Consider the following 17,906-nt stretch of genomic DNA (forward strand, 5'->3'; position numbering starts at 1 on the left):
AGTAATAAAGTCTTTGTCTCCGACCCAGGAATATCATGCCTCCTGCAATCATCCATGAAAATAGGAACAGGTGTAGGCTAAGTGCGGTGGCTCACACCTATAATCCCAGCACTTTGGGAGGCTGAAGGGGGCCGATTGCTTGAGCCTAGGAGTTCAAGACCAGCCTGGGTGACATGTGAAACCCCATCTCTACAAAAAATACAGAAATTAGCCGGGCATGGTGGTGTGCGCCTCTAGTTCCAGCTACCTGGGAGGCTGAGGTGGGAGGATCAATTGTGCCTGGGAGGTTGAGGCTGCAATGAGCCATCATTGCGCCAGTGTACTCCAGCCTGGGTGATAGAGCAAGAGACACAGCTACCTTAAAAAAAAAAAAAAAAGTAACAGGTAATGTATTAGTTTGTAAGTAGAGTAAAATTCCAGATCCAAAAAGGTAAAATCTATCCACTGGCAAAGTTAACAAGGGAGCTTGACTGTCTCTGGCTGGGCTGTGGGAGGGAAAAAAATAAAAAGCCCCTTGAGAAACCAAAAACCTGCTGTGTATGGTGGCTCACACCTGTAATCTCAACACTTTGGGAAGCTGAGGTGGGAGGACTGCTTGAGCCCAGGAGTTCAAGACCAGCCTAGGCAGCATGGCATGATCCTGTCTCTACAAAAAATAAAAATAAATGAGTTGGGAGTGGTGGTGCATGTCTGTGCTCCCAGCTACTTGGGAGGCTGAGGCGGGAGGATTGCTTGATCCCAGGAGGTTGAGGCTGCAGTGAGCCATGTTCACACCACTGCATTCCAGCCTGGGTGACAGAGAGACTCCACCTTTTAAAAAAATGGGTTTTTAGGTATGAATTTATAGGATCCATGTAATGAAAGTCCTTTGTCTAGTAATTGATATCCTGTGACTCACGAAACAGAAACAAAACTATACTTGAGTCATATTCCTACTACCCAGGATTCTCACAAGAAAAAAATTAAGCTCCCTTAAAAATAGAAGCATAGTTAAAAACATTAGAAAACAATCCACCAGAAGCAACAGCCAGCAGATACAATAAATAGGTTTAGAGCTCCCAAATCCTGAGATAATAGAACTAGATGCTGAGAGAAAAATTACAAAAATTAGTATAACTAAAAGCATAAAAGAAATAATTAAAAAATAAGAACAGAGAAGCATGCTAAATAAAAAGGCGGATTTGAAAAGGAATTAAATAGAATTTTCAGATGGGAAAACAGTCTGTGAAGAAGAAAAAATGGTTAAATGTGAACCTGAACATGGTTCACTGCAACCTTGAACTCCTGGGCTCAATAATCCTCCATCCTCAGCCTCCGAGTAGCTGGCACTATAGACATGCACCACCACACTCAGCTAATTATTTTTATTTTTTATTTTGTAGAAATGGGGTCTTGCTAGGTCCAGGCTGGTTTCAAACTCCTGGCCTCAAGTGATCCTCCTGCCTCAGCCTCCCAAAGTGCTGAGATTATAGGCTTGAGCCACTGTGCCCGGCCTGCCTTGACTTTTAACTTCTGTCCAGGTGGGGGCTTTCCAGGGGCAGGCCTAGCCATGGCCCGCCACACAAGGATCAATGGTAATCAACAAAGCAGAACATAGCAAGCTGACACCAAAGTGCCTGAGAACCAAAGTGAAGGGGAAAAGCTAATAAGAAGCAAGCTGATTTTCACTCGAGAACTTCAGAAGGACCAGAGGCACCAAAAGAGGGGAGCGACAGGGCTGAAAGCACAAAGATTGATGGAAACTGTGCAAGGAGCAGTTAGATGCCCAGATCCACTCCCCAACTGCTCAAAGCTAGGTGACTACTTTTCCTCTCCCTAACTGTACACAAGATGTGAACTCTGAGGCAATTGAGCCAGAAAGATTCTGCACTTAGGGTGAGACAGGGCAAAAGCTGGGACGGAGGTACCATCTGAAAACGGGAATTAAGAGAAAGTCTACACATCAAACACTGAGACCTGCAGCTTCTCTTTTCTCTCTTCCCATTTAGCTCCCAGAACACTAGCAGCCAGGCTTACGTACCTGGACAGAAGAATGGACGATTCTTCAGGCAGAAGAAAATTGACCTGTCTGAGAGAAAAACGAACAGAAAAACCCACATATAAACAAAAGAAAACCCAGACCAAACCCTAGAGATACCGATATCTGGGGGACATAACGGTGCAAATAGGGCTGGATGTGGTGGCTCATGCCTGTAATCCCAGCACTTTGTGAGGCCAAAGCAGGCGGATCACGAGGTCAGGAGTTCAAGACCAGCTTGGCCAACATGGTGAAAAGCCGTCTCTACTAAAAATACAAAAATTAGCCAGGCATGGTGGCACGCACCGGTGGTCCCAGCTGCTCGAGAGGCTGAGGCAGGAGAATCGCTTGAACCTGGGAGGCGGAGGTTGTGGTAAGCTGAGATCACACCACTGTACTCCATCCTGGGTAATGGAGCGAGACTCCACCTCAAAAGAAAAAAAAAAAGCAAATAATTTAGAAATGTATAAAATAGAAGATAAAAGTTGCCCAGGAGTCCCTACATTCCCAAAGGCAACTATTGTTAGCCACATCTTGATATGTTTATAACAATTTTTCTATTTAAGTATAATAGGTCCGAGTTAAGTTCCTGTAACAAAGGTTAAAATAACAGGGCTTTAAACAAAATTGATGTTTATCTCTCAGTCATGTAACAGTCCAGAGGCAGCCCAGAGCTTATATTGTGGTTCCCCAGTGCTGGGGACCCAGGCTCCTTTGCTACCATTGTGCTGGCATTCTCAACACATAGCTTTCATCTCATGGTCTAAGATGGCTGCTCTGTCTCTCAGTCTTTAGAGATGGGGTCTTGCTCTGTTACCCAGGCTAGAATACAGCAGCACAATCATAGCTCACTGCAGCCTCAAACTCCTAGGCTCATACCATTGTCATTATACAAACAGCAAAGCAATGCATTCAAAGATCTAAATGAAAAGCATTTCCAGGGAGGCTCTCTTCTTAGCCAAACTAACAATCAAATAGGAGGGTAAAATAAAACCATCTTCACCAAAACCAGCCTCCTGGGTAGCTGGGACTACAGGTGTGTGCCACCACCCCTGGCTAATTTTTATTTTGTAGAGATGGGGTCTCTCTTTGTTGCCCAGATGGTCCCGAACTCCTGGGCTCAAGTGATCCTCCTGCCTTAGTCTCCCAAAGTGCTGGGATTACAGGCGTGAGCCACTGTGCCCAGCTGCTGCTCCCAATCCTGTCACAATATCCACATGGCAGTCAGTCAGAAGACAAAAAAGAAGGCCATTTTTTCTTTCGTATAAGGACAGAATCCCAGAGTTGTCTATATTACTTCTGCTCACACCCCATTGGGCAGAACATAGTCGCGTGGCCATAGCTATTTGCAAGGGAGGATGGGAAATGTAGTCTTCAGCTGGCTTTAGCTGGGCCTAGATGTGCTCAGCTAAAGCTCAGGATTTCTTTTAAAAAAGGAAGAAGGGGCCAGGTGCAGTGGCTCACACCTGTATTCCCAGTACTTTGGGAGGCCGAAGCCGGTGGATCACCTGAGGTCAGAAGTTCCAGACCAGCCTGGCCAACATGGTGAAACCCCGTCTCTACTAAAAATACAAAAAATTAGCTGAGTGTGTTGGTGCACGCCCGTAATCCCAGCTACTAGGGAGGCTGAGGAAGAAGAATTGCTTGAATTGAGGAGGCAGAGGTTGCAGTGAGCCAAGATCGTGCCACTGCACTCCAGCCTGGGTGACAGAGCAAGAATCCGTCTCAAAAAAAAAAAAAAAAAAGGAAAAAGGAAGAAGGGGAGAATGAATATTGGGAGGCAATCAGTGATGTTTGCCACAAAACACACACACACACACACACACACACACAAAACAGACACACACACACACTTGCCCTGTCGCCCATGTTGGGGTACAATCACGACTCACTGCAACCTCCTTCTCCAGGATTCAACTGATTCTCCTGCCTCAGCTTCCCGAGTAGCTGGGACTACAGCCATGCGCCACCAGGCCCGGCTAATTTTTGTATTTTTAATAGAGATAGGATTTTGTCATGTTGGCCAGGCTGGTCTTGAACTCCTGACCTCAAGTGATCCACCCACCTCGGCCTCCCGAAATGCTGGGATTACAGGCGTGAGCCACTGCACCTGGCCAGATACACACATATATTTTAAAATCTTTTATTTCCGGAAACAAGGAATCTGTACATATTTAGTGTCTCTGACTAATGGAGAGTCAAAGATAACCAGAGGTTGGAGGAAAGCCTGCAGAGGAAGATCAAAATGAACAAACAAATAAAAATGAATTCAGACAAAACAGAAGCTGGCAATGTAAAAAGTAGAACAAAATGTAAAAACAGAAGTAACCTAAAATTAATATCACATCCATGAAATGAGTACAGAATACTATCCAAAACAGAAACTTTAGGGAACCACAGAGAGTTCTTATTAATCCTTTTTCTTTTTTGAGACAGGGTCTTGCTCTGTCACCCAGGCTAGAGTGCAGTGACAGAATTACAGCTCACTGCAGCCTCAACCTCCCAGACTCAAGGGATCCTCCCACCTCAGACTCCTGAGTAGCTGTGACTACAGTCACATACCCCCATGCCATACATTTTTTTTCCATAGAGACGAAGTCTCACTATGTTGCTCAGCCTTAATCTTTTCAATTAAAAGGTAATGGTAGAGGCTGGGCACAGTGGCTTGCTCCTGTAATCCCAGCACTTTGGGAGGCCGAGGTGGGAGGATCACTTGAGGTCAGGAGTTCGAGATCAGCCTGGCCAGCATGGTGAAACCCTGTCTCTACTAAAAATACAAAAAAATTAGCTGGGCGTGGTGGCAGGCACCTGTAATCCCAGCTACTCTGGAGGCTGAGGCAAGAGAATTGCTTGAATCCGGGAGGCAGAGTTTGCAGTGAGCTGAGATGGCACCATTGCACTACAGCCTGGGCGACAAGAGCGAAACTCCATCTCAAAAAAAAAAAAAAAGATAATGGTAGAAATAAAAGTTCAACAGAAGAATTGGAAAATGAAGCTGAGAAAATGTATCAGGAAATAGGAAAATAACAAAAGACACAGAAATAGAAAGTAGGAGACAAAAGATAAGAAAATTAGAAGAGCAATCTAGGAGGCTCATTAACTAACAAAAGTTCCAGAAAGATGCCAGGTGCTGTGACTCATGCCTGTAATCCCAGCACTTTCAGAGGCTGAGGAGGGTGAATCGCTTGAGCCCAGGAGTTCGAGACCAGCCTGGGCAACATGGTGAAACCCCATCTCCACTAAAAATACAAAAAAAGTTAGCCAGGCATGGTGGTGCGTGCCTGTAATCCCAGGTACTCAGGAGGCTGGGGCAGGAGAACCACTTGAACCCGAGAGGCAGAGGTTGCAGTGAGCTGAGATTGTGCCACTGCACTCCAGCCTAGGTGACAGAGCCAGACTCCATCTCAAAAACGAAAACAATAAGCCAAAAAAACCAAAAACAAACAAACAAACAAAAAACAGGTCACCTACAAAGGAAAAGGAAACCGAATGTGAGTGGCCTTCTCAGTAGCAACACTGAAAGTGAGGAAACAGTGAAGCAATGCATTCAAAGACCTAAATGAAAAGCATTTCCAGAGAAGCGCTACTCTTAGCCAAGCTAATAATCAAACAGGAGGGGAAAATAAAACCATCTTCACACACAGTCTCAGAGATTTTATCTTTCACGTACCCTTTTTCTCTCCAGGAAACTATTGGAGAATGTACTCCACCAAAATGAAGGTGTACACATGTCAAGACGACAACCTGGGATTCGGGAAGCAGAGGTGAGAACACAAGAGGCGGAGGGAAGCTTGGGGTGATGGTGAGGGGGACTGTACCACAGCGGTGCTGCAGGCTGGGGAACAGCCCAGGACGCAGCCAGAAGGCACAGCGCTCCAGAAAAGAAGCTTCCCTTAAAACCAATCATTCATAGATTCAGTCATATGTTTTATAGCTCTGTCGGAGTTTGGGAAAGGATGTATAATGGCTTGAGAGAAATCTAAGCAAATCAACAACAGAGGCAATTTTTAACTCCAAAAAGAATTGTACCAAAATAGAACTATGCTACACTATGTGAACGCTTAATATTGTCAAGCACAGTGGCTCATACCTGTAATCCCAGCACTTTGGGAGGCCAAGGCGGGAGGATTCCTTGAGCCCAGGGGTTCAAGACCAGCCTGGGCAACATGGTTAAGACTTCATCACTAAAAAATGAACAAACTTAGCCAGGTGTGGTGGTGCGTGCCTGTAGTCCCAGCTACTTAGGAGGCTGAGGTAGGAGGATTGCTTGAGCCCAGAAGGTCGAAGCTGCAGTGAGCCAAGATCATGCCACTGTACTACAGCTTGGGTGACAGAGTGAGACCCTGTCTCAAAATAATAACAATAATAATTAAAAAAACACTTAATATTGATTTACCGAGAATGATCACATAACTACATTGAAATAATGAGGTTGGGGAAAATTATATTTTTGTTGGGGCATAAAATGGCCAAATCATAATTTTCTGCGGTAGAAAATGAACAGTTACTATCTAAAATTTTAAAATATCATAAAACAGCAGGATTAACTTCATTTAAAGTAGGACTTGGGGGCCACGTATGGTGGCTCATCCCTGTAATCCCAGCACTTTGGGAGGCTGAGGCAGGGGGATGACTTGAGCCCAGGAATTCAAGACTAGCCTGAGCAACATAGGAAGACCTTGTCTCTACTAAAATTAAAAAAAAAAAAACTAGCCAGGGATGGTGCCATGCACCTGTAGTCCCAGCTACTGAGGGGGCGCTGAGGTGAGAGTCTCTGAGGCTGCAGTGAGCCCTGATCTTTCCACTCACTGCACTCCAGCCTGGGTAACAGAGCAAGAGACCCTGTCTCAAAAAAAAAAGGACCTGAGAAATCTTTTTACAATTGTAAGCCTATAGATTTCACTTTTTAAATAATTCACATTTTTTGATTAGAAAATTATCCCAGCTTCTCAGGAAACTGAGGCAGGAGGATGGCTTGAGCCCACGAGTTCAGGTCCAGCCTGGGCAACACAGTGAGACCCTGTCTCTAAAAAAAAAACAAAAAACAAATGTAATATGATTAAGTTAATCAAATAAGAACAGAAGTAGAATGAATATACTCCAAATCAGATTGCAGAAACATGGAACCAGAGTGCAGCTATGACAGGTGCCTGTGCTGGTGAATTGGTGGACAGATAATGGTAGATTTAGCTTAATACTCATCTCATCTCAGTATCTTTCTTTTTCTTTTTTTTTTTTTTTTGTGAGACGGAGTCTCCCTCTGTTACCCAGGCTGGAGTGCAGTGGCGAGATCTCGACTCACTGCAAGCTACGCCTCTCGGGTTCACACCATTCTTCTGCCTCAGCCTCCCGAGTAGCTGGGACTACAGGTGCCCACCACCATCACGCCCGGCTAATTTTTTTTGTATTTTTAGTAGAGACGGGGTTTCACCGTGTTAGCCAGGATGATCTCGATTTCCTGACCTCATGATCTGCCCGCCTCGGCCTCCCAAAGTGCTGGGATTACAGGCATGAGCCACAGCGCCCGGCCTTTCATCTCAATATCTTTCTGCAGTCCTCCCTACATTGCACAAGCTGAAAGGTTGAACCTACATTTCCTAGATGACTTTGTGGCAGGGATTTTGGACACAATTTTGTTTTTTCCAATCATTTCCTCTCATGAGATGTATAAGGTGGAGATGAAGTGAAGTCTGTGTGTGCTATTTATGCTGGGGAGTGCTGTGGTGGAGGTGTTTGATTCTTTTTTTTTTTTTTTTTTTTGAGATGGAGTCTCGCTTTGTCACCCAGGCTGGAGTGCAGTGGGGTGATCTTGGCTCACAGCAACCTCTGCCTCCCGGGTTCAAGCAATTCTCGTGTCTCAGCCTCCCGAGTAGCCGGGACTATAGGTGCCTGCCACCACGCCCGCTAATTTTTATATTTTTAGTAGAGACAGGGTTTCACCTTGTTGGTCAGGCTGGTCTGAAACTCCTGACCTCAGGTGATCCACCCACACCTCGGCCTCCCAAAGTGCTGGGATTACAGGCATGAGCCACTGAGCCTGGCTTTTTTTTTTTTTTTTTTTTTTTGAGACGGAGTCTCCCTTTGTGGCCCAGACTGGAGTACAGTGGTGTGATCTTAGCTGACTGCAACCTCCCCCTCCCGGGTTTAAGCAATTCTCCTGCCTCAGCCTCCTGAGTAGCTGGGACTACAGGCACACGCCACCACACCTGGCTAATTTTTGTATTTTTAGTAGAGACAGGGTTTCACCATGTTGGTCAGGGTGGTCTCAAACTCCTGACCTCAGGCGATCTGCCCGCCTTGGCCTCCCAAAATGCTGGGATTACAGGTGTGAGCCACTGCACCTGGCCGATGCTTGATATTTCTGCAGTGGCTTCTCATCATGATGATACCTGTATGGTTCAAGAGCTGGTAAGTGTAGAGACGGCTTTCCAGTTTAGTAGATGGCTTCCTGATTTCAAAAGAGGCAGTGTCTCCTTTGGTGGCTCGTTTTGCAGCATAGCTCTCAAAGTCATTCCTCAAAGTTCAACCTGGAGTCGGTTGCTTCAGCCCTCCAAACAAGTCTGGAAGTCATTTTATACCCTGTAATATATTCTTTTGTACTTAAACCATCTAGAATGGTTCTGTTCTCTGCAACTTGACCCAAACAACGTAACAGAAAAGCAGAAATAAAATGTAAAGAAAAAAGCTGGGCGCAGTGGCTCACGCCTGTAATCCCAGCATTTTGGGAGGCCGAGACAGGTGGATCACCTGTGATCAGCAGTTTGAGACCAGCCTGACCAACATGGTGAAACCCCGTCTCTACAAAAAATGCAAAACATTAGCCTGCGTGGTGGCATGTGCCTGTAATCCCAGCTACTCAGGAGGCTGAGGCAGGACAATCGCTTGAACCCAGGAGGCAGAGATTGCAGTGAGCCGAGATTGCACCACTGCACTCCAGCCTGGGTGACAGAGCACGACCCTGTCTGAAAAAAAAAAAAAAAAAAAAAAAAATTAGCCGGGCATGGTGGCGTGAGCCTGTAATCCCAGTTACCAGGGAGGCTGAGGCACGAGAATCACTTGAACCCAAGAGGCAGAGTTTGCAGTGAGCTGAGATTGGGCCACTGCACTCCAGCCTGGGTAACAGAGCAAGACTGTCTCAAAAACAAACCAACAAAAAAAAAGCATGGTAAATAACACAAAATACAACAGAAAAAAAAATCCAGTTATAATTAATAAAAATAGCTAAATTCTAGCTAACAGAGATATATTTTCAGAATACATTTTCTAAAAAGTCCAGCTATATGCTATGTCTGAGAGACAGGTGAAAAACATAATGGAATATTATCATATAAATGAATTGACACAAATATATCTCGAAAACATAATGGTGAATGAAAAAAGATGCAAAATGATTATTCAGTATGATGTCATTTTTGTAAAGTTTAAAAACAAAATTAGGTATTCCATGTAGCATTGCTGATCCCTACATCATATGTAATAAAAGTATAAAAACACAAACTGGAATGATATGTACCAACTTGAGCATGGTGACTATCTGTGGGGCGCAAGAAGAAATGAGCGTGGGGCCATCGTTATGTCTAATTTTGTATGTCTTTAATAAATCCCAAGTACATGCAGCAAAATGTATTGATGTCTGTTTAATCTTGATAGTGGGGGGCGTGGGTGGTATTAATATTATTTTCCGTACTCTTCTGTAGGCCACTTTACAAAACACTGACACACGCTCAGGGCTCTCCGGGACATCTTTGTGCACATCAACATTTATGTTGAGAGTAGCTTCTGGACTCCAGAGAGGAAACTCTCCGGGCACCAAGGCCCACACCTGTTATCCCAGCACTTTGGGAGGCCGAGGTGGGCAGATCGCTTGAGCCCAGGAGTTCGAGACCAGCCTGGGCAAAATAGCGAGACCCCCCCCCCCCCCACCCGCCATCGCTACAAAAACATTTAAAAACTAGCCGGGCGTGGTGACGCCCGCCTGTGGTCCCAGCTATTCGGGAGGCTAATGTGGGAGGAGGATCTTTTGAGCCCGGGAGGTCAAGGCCGCGGTGAACCGAGATCGCGCCACTGCACTCCAGACCGGGCGACAGAGAAAGACATCCATCCACTCCCCCAAAAGAAGGGGAAACTCGCTGAGGCTGAGCGCTGGTTTTGCAAGGTAGGACTGGCACCTGCTGAAGCTGCTACAGGAGTGGAGAGTCCATAGGGAGACTTCGAAAGAACCTGGAAAGAGGGCCGGGGCTATGGAGCCAAGGCTGCAGCAGGGCTGGATGGTGTTTGTAGTTTGTGCAGAATAGGAGGCAGTTTTTAAAGCCCAGATACAGCTTTGGTTGACTGGAGCGGGGAGGGGTGGGTGTGAGAGGTCAGGAAACCAGAGGCGGGAGGCCGGGGGCCTGGAGCGGCAGGGCTGGCGGGCAGACGTTAGGCCCCAGGCAATATGGGCGCACCCCCTGCGGGGGCCCGAGGTGACCTGCTCGAGGTCCGGTCGCCCAGGTTCCACCTGGAGAAGAAAATCTTCGTAATTTGGCTGGGGGAGGGGGGATGCGGGCACAGGCTGTGTTCTCCACGTCGCGTAGACGCAGAGGCCATCCCTGGGTCGGAGAGTCTCTGTAGAGTGGCACCCCAGCGTCCCCCATACGCCGGGGCCGCTTTGTCGGGCTGACGGGGGTCCCTCCGGGTGGCCGCCGGTGGCGGGTCCCCAGCCAGGCCGGGAAGCGGGGAGCAGCCCTCAGCCCGCGAGCGCGGGGCCAGGGCAGACTGGAGGCCGGGCGGGCCCCGCCGAGGGCGGGGCGGGGCCGGGCGCACGGGGGCGGACCTCGGCGCGCTCCCGGCCGCTGGCTGGCTCCGGGGCCGCGGCGGCTCCTCTGCCGGGTCGCGCCGGACGACGGGCTTCGGGCGGCGGCCCCGGCGGCCTGCGGACGGACGGGTGGGCCGAGGCGCAGGCCCCGCGGCCGCCGTCTCCAGCTTCTGCCCGCGCAGGGCCCGCGCCATGGCCGCCTCGCCGGGCTCGGGCAGCGCCAACCCGCGGAAGTTCAGTGAGAAGATCGCGCTGCACACGCAGAGACAGGCCGAGGAGACGCGGGCCTTCGAGCAGCTCATGACCGACCTCACCCTGTCGCGGGTGAGGGCCCGGGCCGGCGCGGGCGGGGGCGGCCACGGCCGCGGGCGGGACCCGCGCGGCGGGTGAGAGGTTGCGGGGCCGAGGCGATGGCGGGGCCGGGCGGGGGCCGCGCCCGGGAACGGGCGGCTGGGAGGGGGACCGGAGCGGCCGCGGCCTCGGCGCTTCCCCGCCTGGCGACACCCGCTAGCCGTTCGCGATCCCGGCCTGAGGTGGGAGGGTCGCCGGGCCCCGTGTGCGGGAAGATGAGCAGGGGTGAAGCCCGTGGAGGCGGGCGGCGGTGCGAGGGCGGCCTGAGGGGGAGGAGGACGAGGAGCCCCGAGAGGAAATCGCGAACAGCTCGGAGGCCGGCCGGGTGGCGCGGCTTCTGGTCGCTCCGAACATCCCCCACCATCGAGCCCTGCTGTTCTGCCGGCGTGGAAGGCCGCGGGCACCCCAGGGTCCCACGCGCTCGTGGAGGGAGCTCTGTGCACAAGTCCATCCAGGGCCCGGCCCTGGGGTGGCTCAGGGTGTGGGAATCACGACGGGATTCCGTGTGGAGTGTGAGGCTGCCCCTTTTACTCCTTGGAGGTGCTTTATCGGGTCCAGTTTACTTTGTTCGGCCCCGGATATTTAGTGAGAACTGACAAGCGTCGCTGGTGACTGGGGAGGGACCTGGAGAAATGAGTAAGGCGCGAGTCGGGACAAACACCTGGAGAGGTTAGGTAACCGCTGAGTGAGGCAGTGGAGGATGGAGAGCCAACCGGAGTGTCGCGCAGGGTTGCAGAGAAGGGGGGTCAGCAGGAGTGGGGCTGGCCTTAAGGATCCTGAATGCTGACCTTGGAGGACCATCGGGAGGATGGGGGAGGATCTGCAGGTTCTGGGGGACTGAGGTGGGGGAGACAGCTTGAAGGAGAGCTGAGAGCAGAGTTGCAAACCAGCTGAGTTGCAGACACATTATTTTTTGGCCAGCGCAGTGTTTGGGAAAAATTATTGAATCTGTTGCCAGAATTTTTAAATTGGAAGACTTTCACACAAAATCCAAATTTGCGTATTATTTATTTATTATTATTTATATATATTAAAAATTGGGAGACCTGGTAACACTAATACTGAATTCCTACATGACAGCTACCGACCTGCTGGAGCTGGGTGATGATGAAAGGGAGCTGAGCTCCCTTTCAAATGGAGCGAGAACTCTAGTTTGCCACCGTCCACGCCACTCTCTGTCACAGTCCCCCAAGGGGAGGCTAGGTGACAGTTGCCATTTATACTCATGATGGTGTTTTCTTTCAGTGAAGTTAAGGAAAAAGTGAAATATTTCCTGTACTTACATTTCTGTTCACATTGAGAAAAAATATATATATACAGAGAAAGAAGCTGAAGATTTCAAGAAAATGTTTTCTTATACCCTATCAGCTTCACTCATTTATTACCTGCCTGGCATCCACTGGCATTTACATCTGTGACCTTGGTTAGATTCAGAGATGAACTCGATAAGTTCAGAGCACATTGAAAAGAATGGGTGGGTGAAAGCTGAGGATTAGTGTTGGGGCCTGTGTTGTTATGTGTTGTTTAGATACATACTGTACATTGTTTATATACAAATACATGCACTGTATATGTCTGTATACCTATGGTGGATCCAATCTTTCACCCAGTTCATCAATCTCCTTTAAAATATTCCTGACAGGTGAGGTCATGAGTAATGTACAGACTCTCTTTTAAAAGCAAAAATTTTTCACAGATCCTCACTGTTTACTTACTTTCAAGTAAAAAAAAAAAAAAAAGTGTTTACTTACTTTAGAGACCCTGCTATAGCTCAGGGTCTCTTGAATTTAGCAAGCCTAATCAACTGTGGCCCATATGATAATTCAGTCACCACTTTATTCTAATTACTACAAAATTATGGTGCCATTTTGCCCTTTACCTGGTACAGGGAATCATTTACATATTAATTCTGCCCGTGTTTTCCTCTTGGCCAGTTACAAGTAAAGTAACACTGCTTGGCTCCACTGTGTTCATAAACACATCTGTAAATGATAACACTGAATTTGGCTACTAATGTTTGCTTATTTAAAAATCTTAAGGGTTATTTTCATAAAGAAATCACAAAATTAGAACACTTCTCATAGAGAACTCTTAGATTCCCAGCATGTCTATGAAGAATGTGTCTCTAAGGATCCAAAGATCCCAGGTGGAGGAGTATCCGCCCAGTTCATAATTGGTAACTGGGTGGCAGATATCCTGACTTTCCATTACTAGCCCATGACAGACATGCTAATCGATAGGGCAGACATTACTGATCGATCTAGATGCTCTTTCCCCTCTGAGCCTGTGTTGGGTGGGATTCAAGTTCTTCTCTACATAATCAAAGCAATCCTTCAGAGTTGGCGTTAAATCCTATTCACCTAGTGGGTAGGATGGACTAGACTGTGGAGGATTTTCTCTAGCTTTAGAAGTGCAGCATTATCAGGAAGCAGTGGGAAGATGTTGAGAAGGGAGTACTAGGAGGAGGAGTTGAGTGGTGGTACCTGGAATGGTAAAGAGAGGGAAGAAAGTGGGGCCGGGCGTGGTGATTCACGCCTGTAATCCCAGCACTTTGGGAGGCTGAGGCGGGCGGATCACAAGGTCAAGAGATCAAGACCATTCTAGCCAACATGGCGAAACCCCGTTTCTACTAAAAGTACAAAAATTAGCCTGGCATGGTGGTGCGTGCCTGTAGTTCCAGCTACTCAGGAAGCTGAGGCAGGAGAATCGCTTGAACCCAGGAGGTGGAGGTTGCAGTGAGGCGGGATTGCATCACTGCACTCCAGCCTGGGCGACAGAGCAAGACTTCATCTCAAAAAAAAAAAAGGCCGGGCGCGGTGGCTCACGCCTGTAATCCCAGCACTTTGGAGGCCGAGGCGGGTGGATCACGAGGTCAGGAGATCGAGATCATCCTGGCTAACTCAGTGAAACCCCGTCTCTATTAAAAATACAAAAAAATTAGCTGGGTGTGGTGGCGAGTGCCTGTAGTCCCAGCTGCTCGGGAGGCTGAGGCAGGAGAATGGCGTGAACCCGGGAGGCGGAGCTTGCAGTGAGCCGAGATAGCGCCATTGCACTCCAGCCTGGGCGACAGAGCAAGACTCCGCCTCAAAAAAAAAAAAAAAAAAAGAGAGAGAGAGGGAAGAAAGTGGTTGCAGGTATGCCTGGGGAAGAGGCTGTTCTGTTGTTCATTTATTAATGTATTCATTTGTCAGTATTTGAGTGCCTACTTTGTTGTTAATGGGGTGTGTGTTTGTGAGGGAGAAGAGTGAAAACATGGGGCTGTCCTTTAAAGATCTTATTAATTTGTCCCACAAATTTAGTTACTGAGTGAGTCCTTAGTGTGTGCCAGGGGTTAGGATGGACACTGGGTATATAGTAATGAGCAAGCAAAACACAGTGTCCTAATGGATTTTAGGATTTAATGAGGAAGACATTCATTTAATAAGTAAGGACACATTTTGGTGAATATCACCGAAACAGAAGTAGGTGGAGCTCTGGACATGTATGGTGGGGAGTTCTCACCTCTTCCAATGGCCTAAAGGCGCAGTGGGGGTGGGGGAGGCATTGGAGGGTTTGTGTGTTGAGGGAGGGAATATGTTGCAGGTACAGAGAACAGAGATTCAGTAAAAGAGGATGAGGAGGGGATGTGAGATGAGGCTGGAGGCATTCACAGGGATCAGGTTGTAGAGACAGTATTTGGAACTTGATCTTAAGGACAATGGGAAGTCACTGAAGGGGTTGAACCATGGGAGATTTGCTTTTTTAAAAGATTCCTCTAGCTCCAGCATGGTGGGTAGAAGAGAGGAGGAGGAGGAGGATTTTAGTAGGAGATGTGATAGTGGCATTTATTAAGATGGTGGCAGTCGGGAGGCAGAGCGGTGAGCGGATCGATACTTAGGAGGTGGAAAGGACCAGATTTCGTGAATGGGTGAGGAAGGTGAGAAAGAGGGAGGGCTGGAACCATTTCAGGGTGTTCTTCATTAAGTGGACACCGGCAGGAGCAGGTTTGTGCGGAAGTGCTGAGTTTGAGGTGCCTGTGAGGCACATAAGTAGAGATGGTCCAGCAGGCAGTTGTTTAGATGGTTTTGCAGCTCGAGAAGGAAGGCTGACCTACTGAGAAAAATGGGGGAATTTTTGTTATGTAGCCACAGAAGTAGATTTGGCTGCCTAGGAAGAATTGATGAAATAGATATTGTAAACTGGTGGCTTAAGTTCTGTATTTTGCCGTCTAACATGTTTTTGGTTTTGGCCCAAAATGTGGTTAGTTGGTTGGTTGGTTGGTTTTAATTAGGGCTAACAATGAATATTGGGATTTTATAGTAAAATCTGGACTTTGGTTTCTTTTGAAAAATGAGATAATCCAATGACACTCACCCGACATTTCTGGATGGCACCAGTTGCCCGGAGCTGAATGGTGGCTGCCCCATTAGAAAGGCCATGGATGTGGTCTTCAGTTTGCCACAGTCCCTACCACCCTCTAAGGTATTCTTTTCAGTGATCCCAGACTGCTTCACTTAGATTCCCTGCTTGGCAGCTGTAGGCATTTGAGTTTGTTACCCTTGTCAGAAGGTGAACTGTGAGGCCAGGCGCGGTGGCTCACACCTGTAATCCCAGCACTTTGGGAGGCCAAGGTGGGCGGATCACCTGAGGTCAGGATTTTGAGACCAGCCTGACCAACATGGAGAAACCCCGTCTCTACTAAAAATACAAAAAATTAGCCGGGCATGGTGGCGGGTGCCTGTAATCCCAGCTACTCAGGAGGCTGAGGCAGGAGAATCACTTGAACCTGGGAGGCAGAGGTTGCAGTGAGCCGAGATTGTGCCATTGCACTCCAACCTGGGCAACAAGAGCAAAACTCCGTCTCAAAAAAAAAAAAAAAAAAAAAAAGAAAGTGAACCATGAAGAGGGCCTAGGAGAAGCCCAAGGAACTAAGGAACTACACCATTTGAAAGGGAGGTGGAGGAGCTGGCCAAGAAGGCTTGAAGAGCAACCAGACGGGCAGGAGAAAGCCAGGAGTACTCTTGTGAAGAGGAGGGAATGCCGACCAGCTGAGCCTAGCGCTGCTGACTTGGTCTGACACAAAAGATGTGTCCTTTGGTCTAGTCATGTGGAGGTCATCGGAGGAGGTCATCAGTAACCTCGGTGAGAGATGCTGCATTCTCAGGGTGCTGGGTGAAAGGCTAATTGTGAGACGTTGAGGAGTGGACGGGAGTGGGGAATGGAGATAGGGTTGGAAACTTATTCCAGAAGTTTGGCTGTGAAGAGCAACTTGTGTTGGGGAACCACAGGACTAACTCAGCGTATCACCCTGGAGTGTTGATTGGACTTGAATATTTGTGAAGACTCATTATTTTCATGTGAAAATAAACCAATGATAAGACGATAGATATGTCATAGATTAGTGAGGTCTCAGAATGGAGGAGAGAGAGAAGATGGAAATATTAGGTTTGGGCTAAATATTGAGGACTTTCCTTTTGCTAGGCACTGTAATCCCTTTCACATGTTATTATCTCACATAGTCCTCAAAATGAGCCTATGGTGTATATATCTGGAATTTTCCTCATTTTTGTGGATGAGTAAATTGAGGCTTAGAGAGGCATAGTTGCAGAGCTGATAAGTGGTAGAGCCGGGGTTTGAATCTGGCTATCACAGTGAATGTCTGTATACTCAGCTACTTTAATTTCCCCCATAAGGATCTTCAGCTGCTTTTACTCCCTGCTGTAAGGTATCAGTATCATTTGTTGAAAAGACTTTTGTTTGCCCATTGAATTGCTGTGGCAATTTTGTTGCAATCAGTTGGCCATATAAGTGTTGGTTTATTTTTAGACTCTCTTTTCTGTTCCGACGATTTGTATATCTCTCTTTTTGACAATAGCACGCTGTCTGTATATTATAGCTTTATAATAAGGCTTAAAACCTGGTTATTTAAGTCCTCTAACTTACCTCTTTTTGAAAATTGCTCTGGCCAGGTGCCGTGGCTCATGCCTGTAATCCCGGCACTTTGGGAGGCAGAGGCGGGCAGATCGCTTGAGCCCAGGAATTCTAGACCAGCCTAGGTAACATGGTGAAATCCGTCTCTAAAAAAAAAAAATACGAAAATTAGCTGGGCGTGGTGGCGCGTGCCTGTATTTGGGAGGTGGAGGTTGCAGTGAGCTGTGATTGTGACACTGCACTCCAGCCTGGGCAACAGAGACCCTGTCTCAAAAAAAAAAAAAAAAAAATTGCTCTGACTATTCTAGGACATTTGCACATCCATAAATTTTAGAATTATCTTGTCAATGCCTCTGAAAGGACCCGCTGGGATTTTGGATTGTAATCGTGTTGGCTATTGTGAGACTTTTCTCAAGAAGGAATTAACGAGGCCTGGATCTCATTTCCTGTAGGCATTAAAGAAAATTCCACTAAGATGTGTGACTGTAGTAGGCCAAAGGTCGCTAACTCAGTGAGGCGGGTAAGGAAAATGAATGGAGGGGCCGGGAATGAGAAGATCATGGCAGCTGATCCTGGGCCATCATGAAGGAATGATAGGGTACAGTGAGGACTTGGCAAACACCGTCTAAGGGGGTGGCCTCTTCTCAGCTTCATCCAGCGATGCCTTGCAAGAACATGGGTTTAGTGTTGTCCGACCTTTCAGTCAGAAGAAGTTGGAAATCCAGATTTTTATGCAGTGTCCTAATTTTTTTCAATTGAAATTTAATACACTGAATGGGTCAACATCTGGTAGGTAAACAGAACACTCTGTAGGCGAAATGTGGCCTGTGGGCT

The 17,906-nt window shown here is 47.7% G+C and overlaps 1 protein-coding gene across 4 annotated transcripts in view; it reads left to right on the forward strand.

Moving 5' to 3' along the window:
- The first annotated feature begins 10,830 nt into the window (after positions 1 to 10,830).
- CRTC3 (CREB regulated transcription coactivator 3) overlaps positions 10,831 to 17,906 on the forward strand; it is a 115,483-nt gene continuing 108,407 nt past the window's right edge. For 2 of the 4 annotated variants that reach the window (XM_054451351.2, XM_063652944.1), the window contains exon 1: positions 10,831 to 11,135. In XM_054451351.2, coding sequence (XP_054307326.1) covers positions 11,004 to 11,135 — 132 coding nt within the window. In that variant the 5' untranslated portion in view covers positions 10,831 to 11,003. The remainder of the gene's footprint in view (positions 11,136 to 17,906) is intronic. The other 2 variants (XM_054451352.2, XM_054451350.2) reach the window with 2 other exon arrangements.

This window comes from Pongo pygmaeus, chromosome 16 (genome assembly GCF_028885625.2).
Source record: "Pongo pygmaeus isolate AG05252 chromosome 16, NHGRI_mPonPyg2-v2.0_pri, whole genome shotgun sequence".
Classification (NCBI taxonomy): domain Eukaryota; kingdom Metazoa; phylum Chordata; class Mammalia; order Primates; family Hominidae; genus Pongo; species Pongo pygmaeus.